At 46.6% G+C, this 24,437-nt stretch overlaps 2 protein-coding genes across 2 annotated transcripts; both read left to right on the top strand.

Annotated features, from left to right (window-relative positions):
• Window positions 1-8,673: 8,673 nt before the first annotated feature.
• Window positions 8,674-21,299, top strand: LOC4352507 (disease resistance protein Pik-2-like). The gene is made up of 3 exons (XM_066306376.1): window positions 8,674-9,854; window positions 12,321-12,944; window positions 19,362-21,299. The coding sequence occupies exons 1-3, from the start codon at window positions 8,811-8,813 to the stop codon at window positions 19,734-19,736; spliced, it is 2,043 nt and encodes a 680-aa protein (XP_066162473.1). The 5' UTR covers window positions 8,674-8,810; the 3' UTR covers window positions 19,737-21,299.
• On the top strand, window positions 19,737-21,543 carry LOC112936139 (disease resistance protein Pik-2-like). Its single transcript, XM_026021887.2, is given in 1 exon segment — window positions 19,737-21,543. A coding segment is annotated over 1 exon segment (1,452 nt). The 5' UTR covers window positions 19,737-19,847; the 3' UTR covers window positions 21,300-21,543.
• The last annotated feature ends 2,894 nt before the right edge of the window (window positions 21,544-24,437 follow it).

Raw genomic sequence — 24,437 nt, 5'->3', positions numbered from 1 at the left:
GGTGGTAACCTGACCTCAAGTCAATTTTTGAGAAAACTCTTGCTCCTTTAAGTTGATCGAATAAATCGTCAATCCGTGGCAACGGGTACTTATTCTTTATAGTTACTTCATTCAGGGCTCTATAGTCGATTACCATTCTCTCAGAGCCATCCTTTTTCTTAACCAGAAGCACTGGGGCTCCCCAAGGGGATGAGCTAGGTCGCACATAACCTTTACTCTCTAATTCTTCGATTTGCCTTTTAACTTCTGCTAACTCATTAGCTGTCATTCGGTATGGTCTTTTTGCAATTGGTGCAGTGCCTGGTGCCAATTCTATGGCGAACTCAATCTCTCGGTCTGGTGGCATTCTTGTTAATTCTTCCGGAAATACGTCGGGATATTCACAGACTACGGGCACCGACTCCAAGGAGGTGACTTGTAAACAGGTTAGGATAGACCGACTTGCGGTAGGGGTGTTAGAGGTAAAGCAGACTTGCTTTCCTCCAGGTCCTTGCAAGGTGATGGACTTTCGGCACAATCTATCTGTCCTTTGTGCTTAGCCAACCAATCCATCCCTAGAATGATGTCCAAGCTTTGCGAGTCTAGGACTATTGGTTTGGCTAGGAAATCAACTTCCTCAATTCTAAGGTTAACTTCTGGGCATATTTGAGTTGCCCTTATATTCCTTCCAGGGGAATGTACTATCATTGGCACACGTAAATTTTGGGTTTTCCAACCATTTCTTTTCACAAAAGCTTGTGATATGAAAGAATGGAAAGCTCCTGAATCAAACAGAACTATCGCGGGTACGGAGTTGACAGAGAACATACCCATCACAACGTCTGGAGCATCCTGAGCGGTTTCAGCTTGAATGTGATTCACCCGGCCTCGACCAAAGTTGTTGGAAACGCGTGAACCTTGTCCACTTGCCTGAGAGCTAGGACGAGACTGAGCTGCCGCTGGAGTAGGAGTTCTGGCAGTGCTGCCATTAGCATGCCCTGAGTTGGCGTTGGTAGGGTTTTGAGGACACTGTCTAGCATAGTGACCCATCTGGTTGCACCGGAAACACTGAACTGCTGACGGTCCCTGCGGTGACTTGAAAGAGGTAACACTATTTGGCGCAGTATTGCCACTAGGGGCACGCTGCTGTGGCTGAGAGGCCGAACGGTTCATCTGAGGACGAGGGGCGTAGCCTGGTTGGCAGTTAGCCTGAGTGACCGACTGGTGGTATTGCATGGGTTTTCCGTAGCGAGGGCGAGGTGCGCCTCGGGAGGAATTTCCCTGATGGTTAGACTTGCGTTTCTTGTATTCTTCGGTAGCCTCTTTTCTAGCATCCTCGAGTAGAAGTGCCTTGTTGACCATATGTTGAAAAGTGGGGAAGTCATGAGCAATCAACTGGAGTCTCCTTCCAACTGCGATTCCTTTCAAGAATTTCCTGATCTTCTTCTTGTCTGTGTCCACTTCCTCAGGGGCGTACCGAGCCAACTTGTTGAACATACTTAGGTACTCATTGACACTGCTGTTGCCTTGCTTAAGTCTATTGAATTCTTCTTTCTTCATATCAATAGCGCTTTCAGGCACATGAGCTGTACGGAAAGCCGTAGCAAACTCATCCCAAGCAATGTTAGTGGGTTTCGGGTGTGCATTGCAGTAATTCTCCCACCAATCTGCAGCAGGTCCTCTTAGCTGGTGAGAGGCGTAGAGCGTCTTCTCAACCGGAGTACACTGCACTAAGTTAAGTTTTCTATCAACATCTTTCAGCCAATCGTCAGCCTCGACGGGCTCGACGGTCTGAGAGAACTCTGGCGGACGAGACCTCAGAAAGTCTGTCAGCTTAGATCTATTGTTGCCCACGTGAGGGTGGCCATTTCCATGCGCATTATGCTGAAAACCGGCTATGGCTGTGGTTAGTCCTTGCAAGATTTGTGTCTGAACTGCCATTAAGTGCTGCATGTTATTTTCCACATGAGGCGGGGAAGGAAGGCGTTCTTCTCCAGAATTGTGACTGACAGTGCGGTGAGAGTGGTGAGACTGTTCCATCTCTGCATCACGGGAAGCTGTACGATGCGAGCGGTTGCTGCGGCGGGGTTGCTCAACTTCTGCGTTGCGGGAAGCAGTACGGTGCGAACGGTTGCTGTGGTGAGACCGCTCGTTAGCTGACTCATGATTTTCTTCTGGCTCAACTCTACCTTCTTCAAAACCGTAGCGGGCTGGTGCACGAGCTGCACGGCGGGGGCGGCTAGCCATCTAAACTCCCAGAAGAGGGCGAGGTAAGAGTCAGATAAGCACTTAGGAGGGCAAGGAGCAAAGCAAATAGCAACTCAGATAGCACACACTAGGCATAAACTGGATTTTTCAAATCATAAAAACACCTGATACAACAGGTGTGGACAAGTCACAGAGCTACGCCGAGCTTGACTGTGCGCACACCACCTAGGAGAACCAGACTACCAAACAACACCCACAACAAACACACGCACGCACTACCTCGCCACGACTCCAAAAGAGTTGGCGGCGGAACAAAAGGGCCTAACACACGGACGGCTGCTGAAGACTGCCTCCTCTACTCCTCGTCAGCCTGGCTGCCTCCAGTAGTCGGCTCCTCAGTCGAAGAAACGTCGATCGGCTGACGCGAAGGGACCGGCGGAACCTGTCGAGGGCCAGCAGCAGCACGGGCCGCTGGCGGTGGGGGAGCTGGGTAGTGGAAACGGAACACGGTGGAAGAACCAACAACACGCTTCCGCGCAGTGCAGATAAAGCGTGGGCCACGGCGGGAGGAAGCAACTGGGGTGTGTCCGGGGGTGTAGGAAGGGCTAACTAGGTGTGGGTAGGGGGAGTACACTGGTGAGTACGGCGCACGCGAGCTGGGGGAGCGCGGGCCACTGGGAGTGCGGGCAGAGCCGCGGGAGCTGTGGGAGGACAGGTGGCTGGCGTGATAGAGGCGGCCTGAGTCCCATGAGATAGTGTCAACTGAGGTGACACCCTCCTCGGCTAGACGGGCCTCCAAAGCGGCGTAGCGGCGGGCAAGGGAGCGGTAAGCCTCAAGGAGTAGGTCGTGCTGAGTGGCCTGAGCCTCTGAAAGCTCAACCATGCGAGTCAGCACTGGCTGAGACTCGCTGTACGGACAAGGGTACCTGGCGTCTGAGTGGCCAGAAGGAAGGCGTGGAAGCTGCCGGAAGGCGGAGCCCCCGAGACGGTGGCTGTAGTCGTGGGCCAGGCGACGAAGCGCAGTCCAGGAGAGGTCCTGGTACGCGATCTAGAGAGTGGGCCTGGCCACAGTGAAGTGGTGTGGGCGAAGGCCAGCTCCGTGTATACCTCCACGGGGGTAAAGGTACACAGAGAGCTCACAGTGAGGGGGAACACGGTCCACGGAGTACCCCGTGTACTCGGGACACGAGAAGCCAAGGAAACGGGCGAGGTCACGAAGCTGAGCGACGTGGTGACCCTCACCAAAACCGTGGAAACTGAAGCTGGCGTTCACTGCCATCTACAATTTTGAAAGAGGAAGGAAAGATCAGTAACCATTTTAGAAACAAACTATTGAAATTAAAGAAAACAAAAGAAACCTTAGCTTTTCGCAAGTAGTTTTGAACTTAGTATCCTTAGGGTCGTCCTAAACGTCGGGTTTCGCCCTAGGGCCAAGCCTGTGCTCTGATACCATCTCTTGTCACGCCCCGAACTAGTCCCGACTGGAACTAGCCCGTGACGCTCCAAAATTAACCTGTTAATCGATACCAGTCCCAGGAAACAGTGCTGGTATCACAGGGAGACAGAATATCACAGCAACAGAGGCCTCTTTATTATAGAGTAGGAGTACAGTCATGTTGGGCTGCGGACAGATCCCGAGCTCACAACTGCATTACAAAAGGGAAACGGAAGCCAGGACTTGGACCAAACAACACAGGCGCGACTTGGGAACTAGGCCGAAACCCTAAAACTCATCGTAGCCGGCTTGCTCCTGGAAGAACTCCTCATCAGCAGGATCCGCTTCATCTTCTTCAGCAACTGGGGGAGGGATTATTTATATAGAGCAAGGGTGAGTACGGGAGTACTTAGCAAGCCATGGGAATTAAGTGTTTAATGCAGGCTTCAAGGAAAGGCTGTTGTTTTCGTAATTGATTTTATTTGAACTCTTTCTAAAAACATCTAGGTGAGTGCTTCTCAAACGACACGGATGAGATGGTGCGTCTCGTCCGGTCGGAGTATGTGCAATGTATCAGTCTTTAGATTTTGAAACAAGGTTGGCACCCGGCCAACAGCTTTTCAAACGGCCACCCGGGCCAACAACTTTTTAAACGGCCACCCGGGCCTAGTTGATCCCGTCAGCTGCAGATTTTTTTCAAACATCGAACCCCTTTTCACAACAGCAATTTCACAAGCAGTAGTCAAACAAAACTACGCTAGGAATCACCTCACATCCGCCCATGACCGTGGGCACGGCTGTTCGAACAGTTTGTTAACCTCTGCAGAGGGGGTACACTTTACCCACATGACATTACTAACCCGGATCATCCAGCCCGTGGGGATCAGCCACGTCGGGAGACCTCCAAGCTTTCATGACAAGGCATTTCGAAAGCCGATACAGGTTTACCATATGCCGACGAGAGGGGTCCCAGACCAACAACAGGTTAGGTCCCAGACCATACTGTGCCAGGAAGCCCAGGGGTCCTCCCCGACACCACCCCGGCGAATCCACATGTCTCTCGGCATCAAGGCTCCCCTGATAAGCTAATTACTCAACCAGGGGTGTCCCATTCCACCCATGTGGTCGTACTTGTCTTATATTTGGATGAAATTCCAAGGAATCGGTCCTTAAGTGCGAGAGCGGGAAAACCGTACACCCGGTACGTTCCCCGATCCGCGGTTTTGGAAATTCATTTAGTTCACAAGCACCGACCCAGGTGTCGGGTTTTTCCAAGACTTTTGTAAAACTCCAGTTTTACCCAAGTTGTTATTCAGATTTTAAGTTTGAAGGCGTCCGTCGATACTCGCACAGGGTGCACGAATATCGAGACGCAACTAGATGGTTACAAGGGGACAAGATATAGCAATTAACAAAGGAAGGATCAAATACGACAAATTAGGTAGGTCCGCCAATCTGCCTTGCAGACGGGACAAACAGATTAAGTGCGATCCTATCAATGCATAATATTTTTCAAGCAACATAATTAAATTTCAAATATAGGCTCAAGATGTTCAAAGGTGGCTTGCCTTGCTCGAGATCTGGAGCTTGATCCTCGAAATCTTCGCACTGCGGGTCTTCGGGCTCCGAAACTACACGCGAAACGGGACAACTCAACAAACGGCGAAAAATAAAGCCCTATTAATGACCTCTAAGCATGCCATTAGAAAGATCTCGAGATTTGAGGAATTTTGGAAGTTGAACGGAGTCAAACGGATTTACGGTTAGGAAGATATTGAATTTCTAAGATTATTGGATTTTTGGTCTGAAGGAAAAGGATTTAATTAAATCCTTTTGGAAAAGAAAAGAAAAGAAAAGAAAAGAGGGAGGGATTATAGACTTTTCCTCGGGCGGCTAAGGCGCGGCCCAAGGGAAATGGGGTGGCTCGGCCGAGCTTAACGGGCCGGCCGGCCCAAGAAGGCGACCCAGAGCGGCCCAAGACGCGTGCGCGCGGAGGGAGGAGAGAGAGTCCGGTGGACCGGGCTCACCACCCGCGGTCCCGGGCGGGACCCGCTTGTCAGCGGCTCAGCTCACCGTGCGGAGGGAGTACGCGGCTCATGCGCGCGGGCGGGGGAGGGACGCGGTGCACGCGCGCGGTTCGCGGAGGACGCGGATGCGGCGGGCCCACGCACAGCCTCACGGTTCGCGGTGGAACGCGCGCACGGGGAGGGACTGACCGGGGTCGGCTCGACCCGGTCTAGGCTGAGCTGGCGCCGACGTGGCGCCTACGTGGCGGCCACGTGGGCTAGCGGGAGGTAGACGACGACCCGGCCGCGAATGGACGGCGGGCGGCGGCGGCGAGCGGCGGAGCGAACCACGGCGATACGGGCAAAAGCGAGCACACCGGGTGGTTGCATGTGACAAGGGGAGACGAGCCAACGGCTCGGATTCGCCGGAGGGAGCTTGACGGCGGCGAATCGCGGCGACGACAACCGGCGGGGAGGGAAGAGGGAAACGGCGACGAGGCCACGAGGGGTCGATTCCCGGCGGTGAGAGCATCCACTCGGCCACGGGAATCCGATGCTAGCGTCGGATTGGGCGGAGCTACGCCGAGCGAGGCTGGCGACGTGCGGGTGCTACGGAGCTCGAGCGGCGACGGCGGCGAGCACACGGCGAGCGACGGCAACGGTCGGGGCGGCGCCGGCTAACTACGGGGAGGCTACTCAAGCTACTACCGAAAGCTAGGGGGAGGATATGGAGCGAGGAGGAAGAACGGAGGGAGGCATCACCGAGAAGAGGAGGGGCGCTGTGACGAGAGGCCGACGGCGCGGGAGTAATCTCTACGGCCTTGGGCCGGGAAAGAGGAAGGAGAGGGCGCGGCCGAAGTCCCCTGCCGCGTCCTCGAACGCACCGGCTCTCCCGGCGCTTGGCGTTGGACGGCGGAGGCGAGACAGAGCACGGGGGCGGCAGCTATGGCGAGGAGGCGAAAACGAGGGAGATTGGAGGGGAAGGAGCTGGGGTTTAAAGGGGGCGGCAATGTCGGTTTGGGAACCGACTTAGGGCGGTCAAAGGCGCGAGCTGGCGCTCGGCGGTCGCGGCCAAAGCGGCGACAGGGAGGATGACGCCAGCGAGGAGGAAAAGGGGAAAAGGAGGGGGAGAAAGGGGGCTTGCCCCTTTGCCGATTTGGGAAAAAGGAGGAGGGGAGCGGGGGCGTCGCGGCAGAGAGAGGAGGGGCGCTGCCTCCGTCCCTTGGCGGCTTGCGCGCGGAGTGGCGGGGGCCGGGCGGTGACGACGGCGATGACGGCGGGCGGTTTGGAGCGGCGCGTCGACACGGGCGACAGACGCGGCAGGCGCTGACGACGGTGGCGACCAGGCGGTCGGCCACTCGGCACGTGCGCGCGGCAGGGCAGCGGGGCCGGGCGGCGACCACGCGGGCGTGCGCGCGAACAACGGCGCGCGGGGAGCGGCAGCGAGGGAGCGGAAAGGAGGGCTCGGCTCGGCGCGGGCGGCTCTCGCGCTCGCGCGCGGGCAGAGCGGAGGAGGAGGGAGGCGCTCGGCGCGGCGGCGCGGCTCACGCGCTTGCGCGCGGCGCGCGAGGGAGGGGCGCTTGGCGCGGCGACGCGCGCTCCCGCGCGCGGCGCGGCGCGGGGCGGAGGGAGAGAGGGAGAGAGAGAGGGAGCCGGGAGGGAGGGGGAGATGGGCCGGGGAGAGGGGAAGATGGGCCGAGCGAAATTCGGCCCGTCGACCCCAGGGGAGGCAAAATAGACTTTTGCGGAGGAATTTGATTTGGAAGGATTGGATTCGGAATTGGACTCGGCGATAGATCGGGGATTGACATCTTGAGATGGCACGGACACTAGGCAACAAGCAAAGAAACAGATTTCGCAATTAGGGTTTTTAAGAGATAATTTTCCCGCTAGGCGCCACGACGGAACGGGCGCTACATACCCTCGATACGTGTTCAGCATATTGCACATATTTGATCTGTTCATGCTTTACTGTCTAGTTTACATGTGTAGATCTAATGATGCGTTTATACTAGTTTATATCAGCAATGTCATGATTTATTTATGGAATAAATTAAATTATTATGTGCTTATAAATTCAACATATGGCTTGTTGGGCTTTAAAGGAGGCCCATAACGTTAATGCTGATTAAAGTTTAGTATAATCTATGGTTTAGATAATGCAATTTATTAAATCAACGGTTGTATCTTTCTAATTTTGACAAATAGACATACATTCACAAAGTATGAATAATTCTGCACCAATCACCCAACTGCATTGTAGATCGTCTCAACAAGAGAAATTGCATTGGCCAGGAAATATAAACTGTATCTTTGGTCACACTCCGAAGACCCTGATCATATTTTTTTTCAATTTCTCTTATTAATTAATTAATTAGCTAGGTTTGGATGGGGCCGTCTTAAAGAAAACATTGGCTGGCAGCACATTCCTTTTTCCATGCTGGACTTAGAGAGTTCCTAGCTTCAAGCCTTCAACTGGCTGCAGGATACTTTTCTTTGGTGTAGGCTACAATAGTTTTGTCTCCGCTATGTAGCAACTAACAAACTCCTTCTATATTTGCTTTTGCTTTCTATTAAAGGAGGAACCTGCTGGTGGCCCTCTTTCTCAAAACTAAAAAGCAAAAACAAATTCTATTTATACAAAAGCACGGAGCAATGAAACTTCCACCCTTTATAATGAACACTTCAAATTGCCAACAAAGGTTCAATTTAAGAGTAGTTTTAAGGTCATGGCCACATTTTTTAGTGTTAATTAATTTATGGTACCTTAACACTAAAGGAAATACCGAAGGAATCCATATTTTCAGTACAAAATATAATACATCTCGGTGCCTCTAAAAGACTATAAAAAAATCTCTCAACTAAAACAACATAAATACATAGTAATAATTGCAGTATTCAGCACACATCTAAAAAGCAGTTTGACAACAGATCTTAGGAGCTTTAAGCCCATGATCCCCCAAGTTTTCTCTCCAATCTCCATTCCTTTCTTCCGGTAACAAATGGACCCAGGTGCTTTTCTTCTCTTTAGCATCAGTCCCTTGCTTGTTTGCAGTGCCAAGCTTGGGTGCTATACCTAACTTTGGTGCTGGGTGTGGCATTGCTACCAAATTGCTCTCTCTTCTCTTGGTATCGGCACAAATGCAATCACGAGAGAACGCCGAGGAGAGGAGAGCAAAGCCATGGAGGCCACGGCGGTGAGCATTGGCAGGTCCGTGCTGAAGGGAGCTCTTGGCTTCGCCAAATCCACCTTGGTGGAGGAGGTTTCCCTGCAGCTCGGCGTCCAGCGCGACCAGGCGTTCATCAGGGACGAGCTGGAGATGATGAACTCCTTCCTGATGGCCGCCAATGATGAGAAAGATGACAACAAGGTGGTAAGGACCTGGGTGAAGCAGGTCCGCGACGTGGCCTACGACGTCGAGGACTGCCTCCAGGACTTGGCCGTCCGCTTGGGGAGGAAGAGTTCATCCTGGTGGCTCAGCCCTCACACGCTGTGGGAGCGGCGCCGCATCGCCAAGCAGATGAAGGAGCTGAGGGGCAAGGTTGAGGATGTGAGCCAGAGGAACATGCGTTACCAACTCATCAAGGGCTCCAAGCCTACCGTAGCTACCAATGTCGCACCCAGCAGCACTGCCCGTGCGACCATGTCTGGCGTGCATGAAGAACGGTGGCAGCATGACAAGGCAGTAGCTGGTCTGGTTCGGCTGGTCATCAAAACCAAAGTCGATGAACTTAGAGTGATTGCGGTGTGGGGAACGAGTGGTGATATCAGGGAAATGTCCATCGTTGGAGGGGCCTATGATCATCTCAAGAGAAGCAACAAGTTTGAGTGCTGTGCCTGGGTTAATTTGATGCATCCTCTGAACCCAACAAAGCTCCTGCAAACCATTGTTAGGCAATTCTATGTAAGATCTCTTCAGGAGGCTGGCAAAGCAACTCCGTCGTGTCAAATTCTGAGTAGCATGCTGATAAAGGAAGATCATTTGAACGATGAGTTCAATGAATATTTGAGTGACAAGTGCTACCTCGTTATGCTTAATGACCTATCAACCGCTGAAGAATGGAAGCAAATAAAAATGCTCTTCCCAGACAACAAGAAAGGGAGCCGAATCATAGTGTTCACACAACATGTTGAAGTTGCAAGCTTTTGTGCTAGGACCGAGGAGGTGGCACCCGAGCAAATGCAGCTGTTTGCTGATCAGACTCTTTATGCTTTTCGCTGTAAGGTACTCCATCCGTTCCAAAATGATCATCATATAGTTTTTTTTAGGTTATTTCTAAATAATTATCATATTTATATTCATTCATTATGTATATTCGTTATTTGTTCATTGGAGTAAATGGATATTGATGCATGTATCAGTGCACACAAGTATTTATAACCCACATGCAATATCTTGATTTGCTATTGGCTAGGAAATAGTGGAATGGTGCATGCATCGAGTTTGTTGCTAGAGTAAATATAGTATGAGAGAGTTATTAGCTTTTCTTGATATTGGTGTACCTATGAAATATGTAGATCAATTTAGAATGGAGGAAGTAATACTAAAAAAAAATCCTCAAACATGCACTGAAAAAGAAATATTCTATATATCATCATCCGTTGAAAGCCTACTCTTTTCATTCAACTTGTCTGCTAATTAAATCAATGTTTTATCTATGTCATTATGTACAAAAGAAACTAACACTGATTAATAGTACGACATAGCTCTGTCTCTTTCATCTCTAAGAACATCTCCAGCAAACATATATCATATTCGCTATAGTTATAATTCAACAATTCTCTTTTAAAAAATAACAGCTCCAATAAATCGCCCTACTCAATTTTAGGTACTCCCCATAGTGAGTATAATCGACCCCAAATTTTGGGTGCCCCTGTCCCACTCCCTATGCCAGCCAAGACTTGTTGATCGCCAGGGGCGGAACCACCCATTAGGTAGGGTTGGGCGGCCAGCCCAGCTATGGCCCGCGCCGCCCCAACTCCCCATATCCTTCTTGGGCCGCCTACCACCACATCCAATTCACAATTGGCCCATAAAAAAGCAGCCCAAGTGTCCAATTCAGATTTTCTGGGAAATCAAGAGTTAAACTCATGCCCGCGATGCCTCGGTACCTAGCGCCATCATCTCCGCATGCTGCGTCTCGCTACCCACACGCGACACCTCGCTACCCGCACGTGACGCGTCGCTTCGCTACCTGAGCGTGCCTAGGCTAGCCGCCGCCCGCTGGCGCCTAGCGACGGCCGACACCATTCGCTCCTCCTGCTCGGCGCCACACGCGCCAACTCGACGACATTACCTCGCCATCGCCCCGTCCCTACCGAGTTCCAGCCATTCCCGCGCCAACGCCGCCGCCCGGTCATCGGCAGCACGCAGCACCGCAGGCCGCAACAGCCAGTAGCCCAGTAGCTTGCGGCGGCTTTAGCATCGGCCATCGGGCATCCTTGAGAATGCTCACCCCCATCACCTACTATAGTTAGGTGCCTAACGTTTTTCTCTCTCTCCCTTCTAAGCAAAATAATAATCATCTTATTCGGGGTATGTCTTCTCATATATTTATTTTTTTAAAGATATCTATCAACCATGCTTTATGAATTGACTCATATTTGCAAATTGATACGTTTACCAATATCTTTTTATGTATGATGAATTATTTTGGCGCAAAAATTATTACTTTATTATAATATCGTTTTTGTTTGCTTTAATTTATTGATTATACTATATGTTTATGTGATTACAACATAAATATAGTATTTGTTGCATTTAGTTGTTCTTATTGACACGAGCATCTTCGCCCTATCTTTAATTTAATCCTGCGTCCGCCACTGTTGATCGCTATCATTTTCACTGCATCCTTCACCTTCCTCTCCTCCCCACATCCCTCATCTTGCTTGGCCTTCGCCTCCTGCGACCACCACTTAGCTGGCCATTGCTCTTTGCCCCATCAAGCTCCAACCTCTGTTGAAAGCATATTTTATTTTGCATGTTGGAACGGCAACTCCATCTTAAACTTACTGCTTAAAAGCCAACAATTTGTAAGCTATATAAGCCAAAATGCCGGCTTATAGGCATACTATACTAAGACTGTGATTAATTTGCTTGTATTTAGTATTATGCAATACGGTAATACTTTGAGCTCAACTTTAACTTATACTACATAACACATTTTTAGAGGATTTTGAAGTTCAAAAATGTGTAGATAGGTGCATTTGCACTTATCTGAAAATTCCCAAGGATACTTGATTATTATGTACTATAATCAGAATCCCACCAAATTTACAGATTGATAAATCTTTTAATTGATTGGGCAAGTAATATATGGAGTAACACTTATGGGTCGGGAGGCATTTAAAAATTAAGTAGTTCAATTGAGATTGTCTTTTCACTAACGAATGGTAACCTATTTATACATCTACAAGAGATTTGTCTTGGGAAACAACTAAGTATTATCATAGGAAAGTAGACAATTAGACATCATCATCATCTAATATTCTAAATAATAACTGTTCTCAAGAGGTTGGCTACATTTTTTTGCTGTTGTTTCATTGAAAAGTTCTTGCAACCTTTTTTCCATTAAGGGCATGTACGATTCCTTTTTAACTCTCGTCTCGTCTTAAAATATAATGGTGCACACCTATCATGCGTGTTTAAGAAAATAATATTGTTGATAATATTTTTTTTTTGTGTGTGCAGGGTGCTAAAGATGGAGTAGATTCAATGGAGGACTCATCTAACTTAAACGAAGACACTACATACAACGCTGTAGAAGGAAAGAGCCTCCCTCGCACATATTCAATGGTAACTGCTTTCAAGGAATCTGAGATCGTTGGGCGAGTTGATGAAATAAAGGAGATTATTGAACTGATTTCAAAAGGTAGCCAACAGCTTGAGAAGATCTCAGTGTGGGGAATGGGTGGTATTGGGAAAACCACTCTAATTCAAAATGTCTACCGAAGCGAAAAGGTTAAGAAGATGTTTGATAAGCATGCATGTGTCACGATCATGCGCCCGTTCAATCTTAATGATCTTCTTATGAGCTTAGTTAGGCAACTAGAAGATTCAAAAACTTCTGGAGAAAAGGAGTTGGCTAGCATTTTAGAAGGAAAGAAATACTTGATTGTTCTTGATGATGTATTATCCACAACAGAATGGAATGCTATAGAATCATATTTCCCAGCAATGGAAACAGGAAGCCGGATCATAATCACCACAAGGCATGAAAGTATTGCTAAGCATTGTTCAGGGGATCAACAAGGAAAAATATATCAACTCAATCGTCTAGGAGACAGCGATGCAAAGAACCTTTTTGCAAAAAAGGTAACCTAAAAGCATATATACTTCTCTCCATTGCTACGCACATTACTACTTCCTAAAAGCATATATAAGCATGAAACTTTTATTTATTTCGGTCTAACCATTTAAAAACTATTGGTGGTTAATATTAAAAAGTAGTTTACAATTGCAAGTATTTGCATTATCTTATTTTATACTCCCTCCGTATTTTAATGTACGACGTCGTTGACTTTTCGACCAACGTTTGACCATTCGTTTTATTCAAAATTTTTGTGCAAATATGAAAATACTTATACCATGCTTAAAGAACATTTGATGACGAATCAAGTCACAGTAAAATAAATGATAATTACATAAATTTTTTGAATAAGACAAACGGTCAAAACGTTGGACAAAAAGTCAAACGTTGGTCAAACGTTTGAATAGGAACCTAGGTTCATTTGCACCTCCAATCTGTACCGTTTGAATGCTCTGAGATGTGTGCTAGCAAATGTCTCTTTCTCCTCTCAAATCATAGTTATTAAAGGAAGGAAGGGACATGAATAATACATAAAGGTACTGTGTTTCCTGCCACCACTTTTTAGCCTTCCAAGTTTGCCCTTGACATGGTTCCATTCCATTTTTTTCTAATGCATATAAATTAAGGATGCCAAATTTTGTGCCCCTATATAACTATATGTACGTTTAGACCTTTCCCTAGTACAATGATTTTTGTTAATAGAACTTGTCATACGTTGATATATCTGCAAATGAGCTTCAAACAACGACATTCCAAAACAATTAAGCCACCTATCAAGTTTAGATAACACTGTAGAAAAGAGCGAAATATGAAATAGCCAATTATCTTCCCATAAGAAGAACAACTGAATATGAAATATATTGTGTCATTATACAATAGACTTATGTTACATATCCATTGTTTAGAAAAAATATTTATTCTCATTTTATCGGTACAAAATGACGTTCACAGATCATATCTTAATACCTATATATATCCATACTGACACTTGCAAAAAAACCCCTCAATCCTCCAAAAGGACATCTATAAATGATTATCCATCATCAAAATGACATTTACAAAATGGTGCATCTACTATATCTCCATTTTGACATTTGACTTAATGGAACTATCTCCATTCACAAAGGGCATGTTGACGAAAACAATATAACTTGCAAAAATGACACTACATATACAGACAACATATATTTAAATAACATTTGAGAGCTTGATGAATCTTCAAATGATACTAGCAAATTAATGATGTATCTGTAAACGAAATTTGCTAATGATATATTGTTAAATGATATGTATAACCGATATCTATGTTAATGAACCTTTGCTAGTGACTCAACCTTTAACTGATATATTCACAACAAATATATCGGCAAAGTATATGTCATCTGCAAAATACATATGTCAATGAAGTAGGTTTACAAATAAAATTTCTCTAATTGACATTCAGAGCCAACAAATTAACTAGGTGATCAAGAGAATTTATTAAAATTTGTAATGCACATACATGCATAATTTTTCACATGGAGAGAGGGAAGTACTAGTTGGAGGGCATCTTGGGAAAGCTACAGTAGAAAACGTACACAACATGTACCTATTGAACCCACCAATGCACAGCCCTATATAGCAACTCCATCAGATAGGTACATTTTGATGGTGGTTAGCAAACATGATGGATCACAACTGCATCGGAGTCATATGCACACGTGTCGACCAGGGGATTGAGGTGCATATGCACCGCGGATCATATTATCCAGCTCACACACATATATATATATATATATATATATATATATATATGTATATATATGTATGTATATATATATATATGTATATATATGTATGTATCTATATGTATGTATACCTATGTATGTATGTATGTATACATATGTATGTATCTATATGTATGTATACCTATGTATGTATGTATATGTATGTACGTACGTACGTACGTTCGTTAGTCTTCTAGTTTTACTAACCCCTACAAATGTACTACTCCTTATTTGCAAACCAACATCAAAAACATTTGTACACAACCATACGTACATACTTACACACAAATAACAGACATACAGGCCTCACCACCAGAGGTACGTGGTGCGGTAGAGTTGTGAATGTATAACTCAATCATAGTATTTACAAATATTACACATATGGGTAGTGGGTGCACTTTTAGGAGTTTAAATACCACTGGCCTCTATCTCTCTTAAGCTTGTGTTAAGGGAGTGTACTTGTACGCGCGCGTCTGCTTAATGTGCGTCTGGATCTTCAGTGTAATAGAAAAAAAAAGAGCAATTTACAATGGAAAGAAATAGGGAATTAAAACCCAGATTCCAATCATAGCAACTGTATCATATTAACTACTTTATATTAGAATTAACAATTATATTGGTCATAAATGGTTAGCTAATCTTATTGTAGCATAATATTTTGAATCTAGCCCAGGATAGGCTATGCCGGAACTATATTTTGAAACTATGTATAATACACATAATCCAAATTAAACAACAGAAAAAAGAGGATACACTTCATTTTATTTTTTAAACTTGTATGCTTAAACTACAGTAGAGTTAAACAAACACCACTTGGGGGGTGTGGTGGGGTGTGGTGGGGGGACCACAAGTGGTTCGGTGTTAAAGTCGTGGTTCCCATGATTCTACCTTGCCACACGTTTCTTCACTAGATGTACAACCGTTGCTTCACAGGTTCTGGGATTTTTGTTGTTCTCGTTATTTTATTGTTGTTGTTGATTGCACGAAGCATGAGAAGTGGATCATGATCCATGTGGTTCTGGGCGCACCTTAGGCCTTTTGCAAGTGGGTTGTAAGTTGGGTACTTACTATTTGAGTGGAAAAGAAAATCAAAATTGTTGACCTAAAACTCTCTATGCAGCTTTAAAATATTTAATTTTATTTTTATTCTTGAAGTTGAAATAAATTATAATTTAAAATTTAACCAAAATTTGAAACTTTATGCAAATTGAGAACTTGCTATAGAAAATTTAAAAAACTCTAAAAAAAAATCAAAACATCAACTCAAAATAACAAACTTGCTCAGATTTTAAGGCTTTCTACCCAAACTTTATAACTTTCAACTCAAATTCTGAAATTTTCAAGTCAAATTTTGTAACTTTGAAGTCATATATTCAAAACTACATACCCATAAAAACTATATGAAAAATATGATACTCTGAACTCAAAATTCAAAACTTTGTACTCAAATATTTATTTATTATATAGTACAGAAAGTTAGTATCAATGAGAAAGTTCAGACAATCTAATTGGATGAAGAAAAACTAGACGAAACTTGTTGCCCGGGCAGCTAAGCGCATGGTTGCAGATGTGACTTACCTCCTATACAGTACGCGTATTAGCAAACACCTACCCACCAAGGTAATCATAGTTATGCATGGTGTGCATGCCTAGTGATGTGCACGTCTGTCAGGGTTACGGATAAGGCATACCTCCTAACCTACGACTTATGGAATATACCGATAAGGTATACCTTCACGTATATGGATCGTTCCTGCAAATATCGTACAAAAAACGCCCCAAATTATGGAAAATATCTCCACGAGTCAAGTGATTTCTAAAGTCCTACACGGAGGGGATAGAATTTCGGTTATGCCGTATCAGATCACATATCCTCAGACTTTTCTTGGGGGTCAACATGATCCACGGTATAAAAGGGACCCCTGGGAGGGGTATCAGGCATCTAATTTCATCGCCAACACACCCACCAAAGTTTACGAAGATGGAGTACGCGGAGCCAAGTCGCTGGGAGATCTCGTCGAATCTTTCGACCACGATCTTGTTGGTATCGCCTATTTCGACTACTCTCTTTGTAATTTGTTCTTGTTATCATCAATCCCATATAAACTGGACTAGGGCTATTACCTGATAAGAGGCCTGAACTAGTATAATCCTTGTCTTTTGTCTGCTTGATGTCGTATTACGTAGACCCTCGTTCCAACGTACCCCAATACTCTACTTATCCGGTCCGTGAGTATCACTCGTCGACAACGTCTTCTATGTAATTGAAAAAAAAAGACAATATTTTTCTAATTCTCAAATCAAGATGTTATACGGTAAATTACTGCAACAATATGTTCAGAAAAATTCAGTCGTAGCCAAACCCTCTGCTGTTCGATTTATCACCCTAAATTACAATACCTGACATTTTTTAACCTTGAACATTACAAACCAGATGAATTACCCCCAAAGTTGGTTTGATGTTGGTTTTGGTCCTACGTGGCGTATCAGCCCCACAAGTCAGTCTCCACCTCATCCTCCTCCTATCAGGCTATTGGGATCCACCTATCAGCTGCTATCTCCTTTCTTCACCTAGAACACAAGAGCAGTCAATGCTTAGGCACTGCTGTTGGACGCCGCTAGGCTGCTCCCCTTCCTCACCGAGAAAGCCAACTCCACCCCTCTCTATTCTAGACCGGATCTAGATGCTCCCTCCACCACCAATTTGGACTCTGCCGCTACGCCTCCTCCTCTTCTTCTTCCGTCGCTAATTAGATCGTCACTACCTCTTCTGCTCCGGCCGCCGTGATGTGGGCAGGCAGCACAAAAGGGGTGCGGGTAGCTGTGGCAGCACCCCCTTCTTCCCCATCTACAGCCAAGGCATTTCAGCAACAGCAGCTCCACACACATGGTCAACACCGAGGTTCCTCTGCTCCCTCGCCACCCCATCGAACGCCCGAACCTGTTGCTCCCGTATGGCACCTACGACCCCATGGCTCAACGCGGGCGACGGTGAACTCATGGCAGAGGTGGGATGGGTGGCTTCAAACTCACAATGGAAGTGGTGAGATCAACGGCGAGATCCACAACCTCAACACCGCTTGCATCCACTATCTCTGTCACGGTGCGTCACTTCTTCTGACCTCAGTTTTGCTCTCCTCTGTTAGTTCCACTGCCTCGTGTCACCCCTAAATCTCAGCGCTGCTTGTCTTGGCTTTGCCTTCGGTGCACGTCTGGTGGAGATGGTCATCGGCGACAGTAGCTGAGATCGAGCGAAAGAGAGGATGGGGAGAAGAAGACGGACTGGGCTGACAAATGGGTCCCATCATTCTTTTATTTGTTTTGGCTAAATAGAGCTGCCACATGTGTGGCAGATAGGATCAAAACTACCTTGGGTAAGTCGTCCATTTTTTAAAGTTCAGGGTTAAAAAAATGTTTGGTATTGTAATTTAGGTGGGGGTGGGGGTAAATCGAACGGACGCATAGGGGTAATTCAGACTTTTTCCTTTATTTTGGCTACACCCGACAAGGAACACATAAGTGATATGCTGTGAGTGCGTGAGGGAGGCATGTATCAGTAGTATGTGCAATATAGTTCTACTATGAAGCAAATATGTTCCTACTATGAGCTGACCTGCTGATACATACATCTGTCATGTCTTACAACATACTATGAGTCTATGAGTTGTTACCCCCCCCCCCCAATCGGCGAAAAATACTTACCATCACACTAGCTAGTGCAAATCCTCATCATATATATATTGCCAGCTCGAATCTGGCACTCACTGTCGGTTTGGGAACCAGCAATATTGAAATGGACCTCAGTGATATACTCCATATGTTTGAGCAGTACTATCACTTGTAGAGTAGAAATTGTTTTTTTTTAAAAAAAATCAACACATAGGCTAGCTCCAGTAGTGCCAACCGTCACCCACTTCCTTGATAGCTTTTTGTGCGAGCAGTGACTCCTCGAGGCAGTCAAGCATTGCTTAGAGTGGTAAGATCTGGCCCTATCCCACCTCCCATCTAATGCTCATGCCCACAACCCTTGCCATCGCCGTTGCCCGTGCTTGGACCGGCTAGATTTGATGGTCCTGGGCTGGCTCAGGGCAACCCGATTCATTCCTATGACCAATCATGCTTCCATTTCCCTTCACTGTCACTAGTAGCCCTAGTGCCCTACTATGCATAATAGGCCAGCCAGATATAGCCCTCCTGTGCTGGCCCTCATTGTGCTCAGGTATGGAGGGAGAGCAGTGGCGGCATACTCGAGATAAAGGGAGATGTTGACCAAGAGTGAGAAGTTGATTGAGAAACTTAGCATGCTAGTTCATTGGATGTCTCATAGCCCATTCAGCTTGGCCTTCGCTGCTGCTTTCTCTCGTGAAACGGTAGTGAAGGGTGAAGATAAAGTTGGCAATATAGTGTCACTTCCGGGTTTATAAGAAAAACTGAAAAAAAAACGGTATAGTGATACTTCTGCTACCTGTTTTTCTCATGAATTGATCAATGCTATTATTTGAGCATCGGTTTTAGGTTAATCAGCTGCATTGCACTGGTTTGGATTGATGTTTCTACACTAGTGCCAGTTACTCCGATAAATATTTGCAAGAAATTATTTTATGCACAATTAATTAAAAAAAGAAGTATTTACTACTTAAATTATACACGTTTCAGGTATTTAAGGAGTCAGTAAATTTGGATCAAGAAGATCTTGAGTTGATTGAAGAAGCAAAACTGATTCTAAAGAAGTGCAAAGGACTTCCCCTCGCAATTGTCACCATAGGTGGTTTCTTGGCAAGCCGGCCCAAAACTGCTTTGGAGTGGAGAAAATTGAATGAGCATATTAGTGCAGAGTTGGAGACAAACCTAGAGCTTGAGGCCATAAGAGCTGTCCTTAATATAAGCTACGATGGATTACCCTATCACCTCAAGTCTTGCTTCTTGTACCTGTCCATCTTTCCTCAAGATGACAAGATTAGCCGGAAACGTTTGGTGCGCCGATGGTGTGCAGAGGGTTACTCAAGGGAGCTATTGGACAAATCTGCATAGGAAATAGCAAACAACTACTTCTTTGAACTCATAGACAGAATCATGATCCTACCAACTCAAAAATCAACTTATAGCAGTAGAGGAGCTGATTCTTGCTAGGTTCACGATATCATGCGCGAGATAGCCATCTCGAAGTCAAAGGAGGAAAATCTTGTTCTTAGACTCGAAGGGGGTCGTAGGCTACACAATCATGACACAGTTCGGCATCTTTCCATTACAAACAGCAGCGAGGACTGGGAGACAGATGTCGGTGAATTGAAGACAACAGTAGACATGTCCCGAATAAGATCATTAACAGTGTTTGGGGAGTGGAGGCCATTTTTCATTTCTGACAAGATGAGGTTGTTGCGTGTGCTCGACTTGGAAGACACAAAAGATGTACGTAATCACCATATTAAGCAAATAGGGGAGCTTCTTCACCTTAGATACCTTTCTCTAAGAGGATGTATGCGCATTGCTTACCTGCCTGATTCTTTGGGTAACCTAAGGCAACTGGAGACACTAGATGTCAGAGATACGTTCATACTCAGGTTGCCAAAGACCATCACTAATCTTCGCAAGCTAAAGTATCTCCGTGCAATTGTAGACAAAATCACCTATGAAGGAATAGCAGAGGAACTACCAGAGGTCATGAGGAACATGCTATGCATTTTTACCGCTGCGTTGCTGTTGCTTTGTCTGGCATGCACAACAAGTTCAATTGGTATGCTGGATGATGAGATTAATACCCGTGAGATCTGCTCCATGTTTTGCTGCAGTATTCTCCCTAGCATTGCTATGCGCCTCCAAGGGAATGGTGTAGTAGCACCAAGAGGGCTGAGGAGACTGACAGCCCTGCACACGCTAGGTGTGGTGGACATCTCATGGGAATCATCAGTTTTACAGGATCTCAAGAAGCTCACCTAGCTGCGCAAATTGGAAGTGACCGGTGTCAACAAGAAAAACAGCAAAAAGTTTTTTTCTGTCCTTGCCGCGCTCAGCCGCCTAGAATCATTGTCGCTGCTCTCGAAGGGAAAGCCAGGTCTCTGCGGCTGTCTAGATGCTCAAGAAAAGTTTTCACCACCTAAGGATGTCAAGAGCCTGAAGCTGCAAGGCAACCTGGTTGAGTTGCCAAAATGGATCAAGCAGCTCAACAATCTCGTGAAGCTGAAGCTATCAGAAACAATGCTAAAGGATCATGATGCTGCTATACAAGTCCTTGGTATGCTACCAAACCTGACCATCCTATGCCTGTCGCGTGAGTCGTTTCACTCGCTTGAGGGTGAAGAACTCAATTTCTCGGAGGGATCTTTCAAAAGCCTGGTGGTTCTCGAGCTCAACTTCAGTGGGAGCAAATGTGTCAAGTTTGAACAAGGAGCGTTCCTCAATCTTGAGCTACTGCTGCTTTCAGTTTACTATGAAGAAGTTGAAACTAAGTTCTCTGGGCTAGAATTTCTCCAAAGCATCAAGGAAGTCCAGATCGATGGTTATTGCCCAAATAGGAAAGGATTGAAGAAAGACTTGCTGGTCCAGCTTTCTCAGAATCCAAAGAAACCCTTTCTGAAGACTGGCCGTAATTTTTAAGCTGACTCTGATGTTGGGGCTAATGTTGTCTCCCTTGTGCTGCTTGGTTGTTGTCAATCTATCTCTCTCTCTCTCTCTACATTTATATGTTGTAGTCATTCAATGAACAACTTAATTTGCTGTTTTATCCAAACTTTACTAAAGCTTTCCTTAATCATGTGTGGTGCGCGGTCACCAAATTAAGTGTATCAGGAAAGATCTATAAGTAGTACTGTAGTGATGCTAGTGCATATATAATATATTCATTTGTGCTGCTGCCACTGAAGCATCGTCAGTCACTCGTCCACTTGTGCTTGGAAGGATCAGCTGGTCGAATGCATGTGTTCGTGAAAGTTTTTTTCTGCCCTTGCCGTTCTCAGCCGCCTGGAGCGGAATCATTGTCGCTGCTCTCGAAGGGGGAGCCAGGTCTCTGGGGTTGTCTTGATGCTGATGAAGAGTTTTCACCACCTATGAATCTCAAGAGCCTGAAGCTGCAAGGCAACCTGGTTGAGTTGCCAAAATGGATCAGGCAGCTCAACAATCTCGTGAAGCTGAAGCTATCAGAAACAATGCTAAAGGATCATAATGCTACTATACAAGTCCTTGGTGAGCTAAGAAACCTGACCATCCTATGCCTGTCGCGCGAGCCGTTTCACTCGCTTGAGGGTGGCGAACTCAATTTCTCGGAGGGATCTTTCATAAGCCTGGTGGTTCTCGAGCTCCACTTCGGTGGGAGCAAATGTGTCAAGTTTGAACAAGGAGCGTTCCTCAATCTTGAGCTACTGCTGCTTTCAGTTTACTATGAAGAAGTTGAAACTAAGTTCTCTGGGCTAGAATTTCTCCCAGGAATCAAGGAAGTCCGGCTCCATGGTGAATTTTATGCCAGAAACGAGCAATCCGCACCAAGATTGAAAGAGGACTTGCTGGCACAGCTTTCTGAGAATCCAAAGAAACCAATCCTGAAGACTAGCGGGTGTTTTTAGCTGATCGAGCTCCATAGCAAATAATTGACGACACTGTTGTGTCCCTTATACTGCTTCTTGATTGTTGTGATTATCTATCTGTCTATATTATAACCCCGTGCTTAGCTTTCCTCTTTGCATTTGTTGTAATTATTCGATGAACAACGTAATTTTCTGTTCTATGGAAAACTTTCCTGAAGCTTTCCGTAATCATACATGCATGGCACTCATCAATTCAATTAAGTGTATCAGAAAGCTAGGCTACTAGTGTATACTCATTTGTGCAATTGTGCTGCTACAATATTGGGTCAGTTTGGATGGATCAGGCCAAATGTGTGTTGTTTGTGAGTCATGTAGACCAATGCATATTGAAAGATCTGCGATGCGTCGATGGCTTCTATATGTCTCCGATAATGCTGGTAATTATAGAAGCTACTCAAGAAAGAGAACTGAGTTAATACAAAAACCTACTCGAATTAATGTCATTCAATGTCGTCTTGTTTGCCAAATGAGAAACTGAATAACACTGTCAAAGTGGAAGAGGGTAGCAAAAGCACCCCAGACGCAGGAAATGGGCCAAGGCAGATGGGCCTATAGCATTTCAAGAAGCTGGGCCATCGCCTTGTGCTTATCAAGCCGAAAAAAGTACACCGAAGGTCCCTCAACTTGTCATCGAGTTACATAATAGTCCCTCAACCACAATACCAGATATCTAGCATCCTTTTACTAGTCAAAACCGGTCACAATAGGTCCTTCGGTGGTTTTAACCCCAGTTTTATCCTACATGTCAGGCTGATACTTATCCCCCTGATCTCTCTTCCCCTCTTCTTTTCCTCGGTTCCTCCTCTCTTTCTCTTTGTGTCTGTAGGCCGGTCGGCGGGGCAAGGTGGGAGAGGAGGGCGACGCCGCAACGGTGGCCGGCGGCGGAGAGGAGGAGGCCAGTCTGCCGGCGCCGGAGTTGTGCGGTTTTTATTTCTTCTTTTTGAAATTAGGTGGTTCTTGTCAGAGGCCAGTCTGCTGGCGCCGGAGCTGTGCGGTTTGGTTTGGTTGGTGAGGGGATTCACGGATTGGTTTGATGTTTATACTGTGCCTGCACAATGGCGACGTGGAGGAGCGTGCCGCGGAGGCCGACGGCGATGGAGGCGGTGGCCATGACGGCCGGGCCGGTCAGAACCGCACCGCCATGGCGAATGTCGCCACCTTGTTTCCGCACGCGATGATCCATGGCTGTAGCGCCATGAACTGCCCTGCATGCGAGTGAAGAAACGTGTTTGTGTTGCAAGAACTGTTAATGATCAATCGATGGGTAGAGGAGGTGAGGAGGAGAACGAACCGAGGCTGAAATGCTGAACATGGCCATGCCAAGGCCGGCATTAGAGAGGATGGAGATGGATTTCAGGAGATTGATTTCCCATTGTGATTATAGATGGACTGCATTGCTCCATCGATTCTGCGTGAGGACGGCGGTGAGCATCGGAGAGGCGGCCATGGGGAGGGTTGCGCAGGGGACCAAAGTCTTGGCCATGATAGAATATTCCGACAGGCGTTCAACACGCCGCTCGACGAGCAGCTCCGCAAGTCCTACGCGTGCTATCTCTCCACCTCCGCCGGCCCGCGACTGCTCCTCATTCGCCGGGCTGCCGTCGGGCTTCCCCGCTGCGGCCGACCGGTGGTGCCCTCCTCCTCTCCCGCCTCGCTCTGTGGACGCCCGCGCACGCCCGCGCCTCCCAGTTGATGCCCGTGCCTCCCCGTGGACGCTCGCGCTACCGCCTGCTGCCTTCGCGGGCCCATCTTTGACCGCCACGAAACACCGTCGGGCTACCGCCGTGCTTCCCCACTGCATGCGGTGTCCGCCGTCGCGCCACCCTCCTCCTCTCCCGCCTTGCCCCGCGGACCGGCCACGGAGAGAGAGAGGAGGAACCGAGGAAGAGAAGAGGGGGAGAGAGATGACTCAGCTTGACATGTGGGGCCCACGTGGGTCCCATGCTGACTCAACCGCCATGTAGGATAAAACCAGGGTCAAAATCACCGAAGGATCTATTGTGACCGGTTTTGACTAGTTAAGGGATGTCGGATATCGGTTTTACGGTTGGGCGACGATTTTGTAACTCGATAACAAGTTGAGGGACCTTCGGTGTACTTTTTCGTATCAAGCCTGAGATCTTGTTTTCTGATTGGGCCGCTACCAATGGTAGTG

This window comes from Oryza sativa, chromosome 12 (genome assembly GCF_034140825.1).
Source record: "Oryza sativa Japonica Group chromosome 12, ASM3414082v1".
Classification (NCBI taxonomy): domain Eukaryota; kingdom Viridiplantae; phylum Streptophyta; class Magnoliopsida; order Poales; family Poaceae; genus Oryza; species Oryza sativa.
Note: the sequence above shows the minus strand (reverse complement) of the source record. Positions and strands in the feature narration are given on the sequence as shown.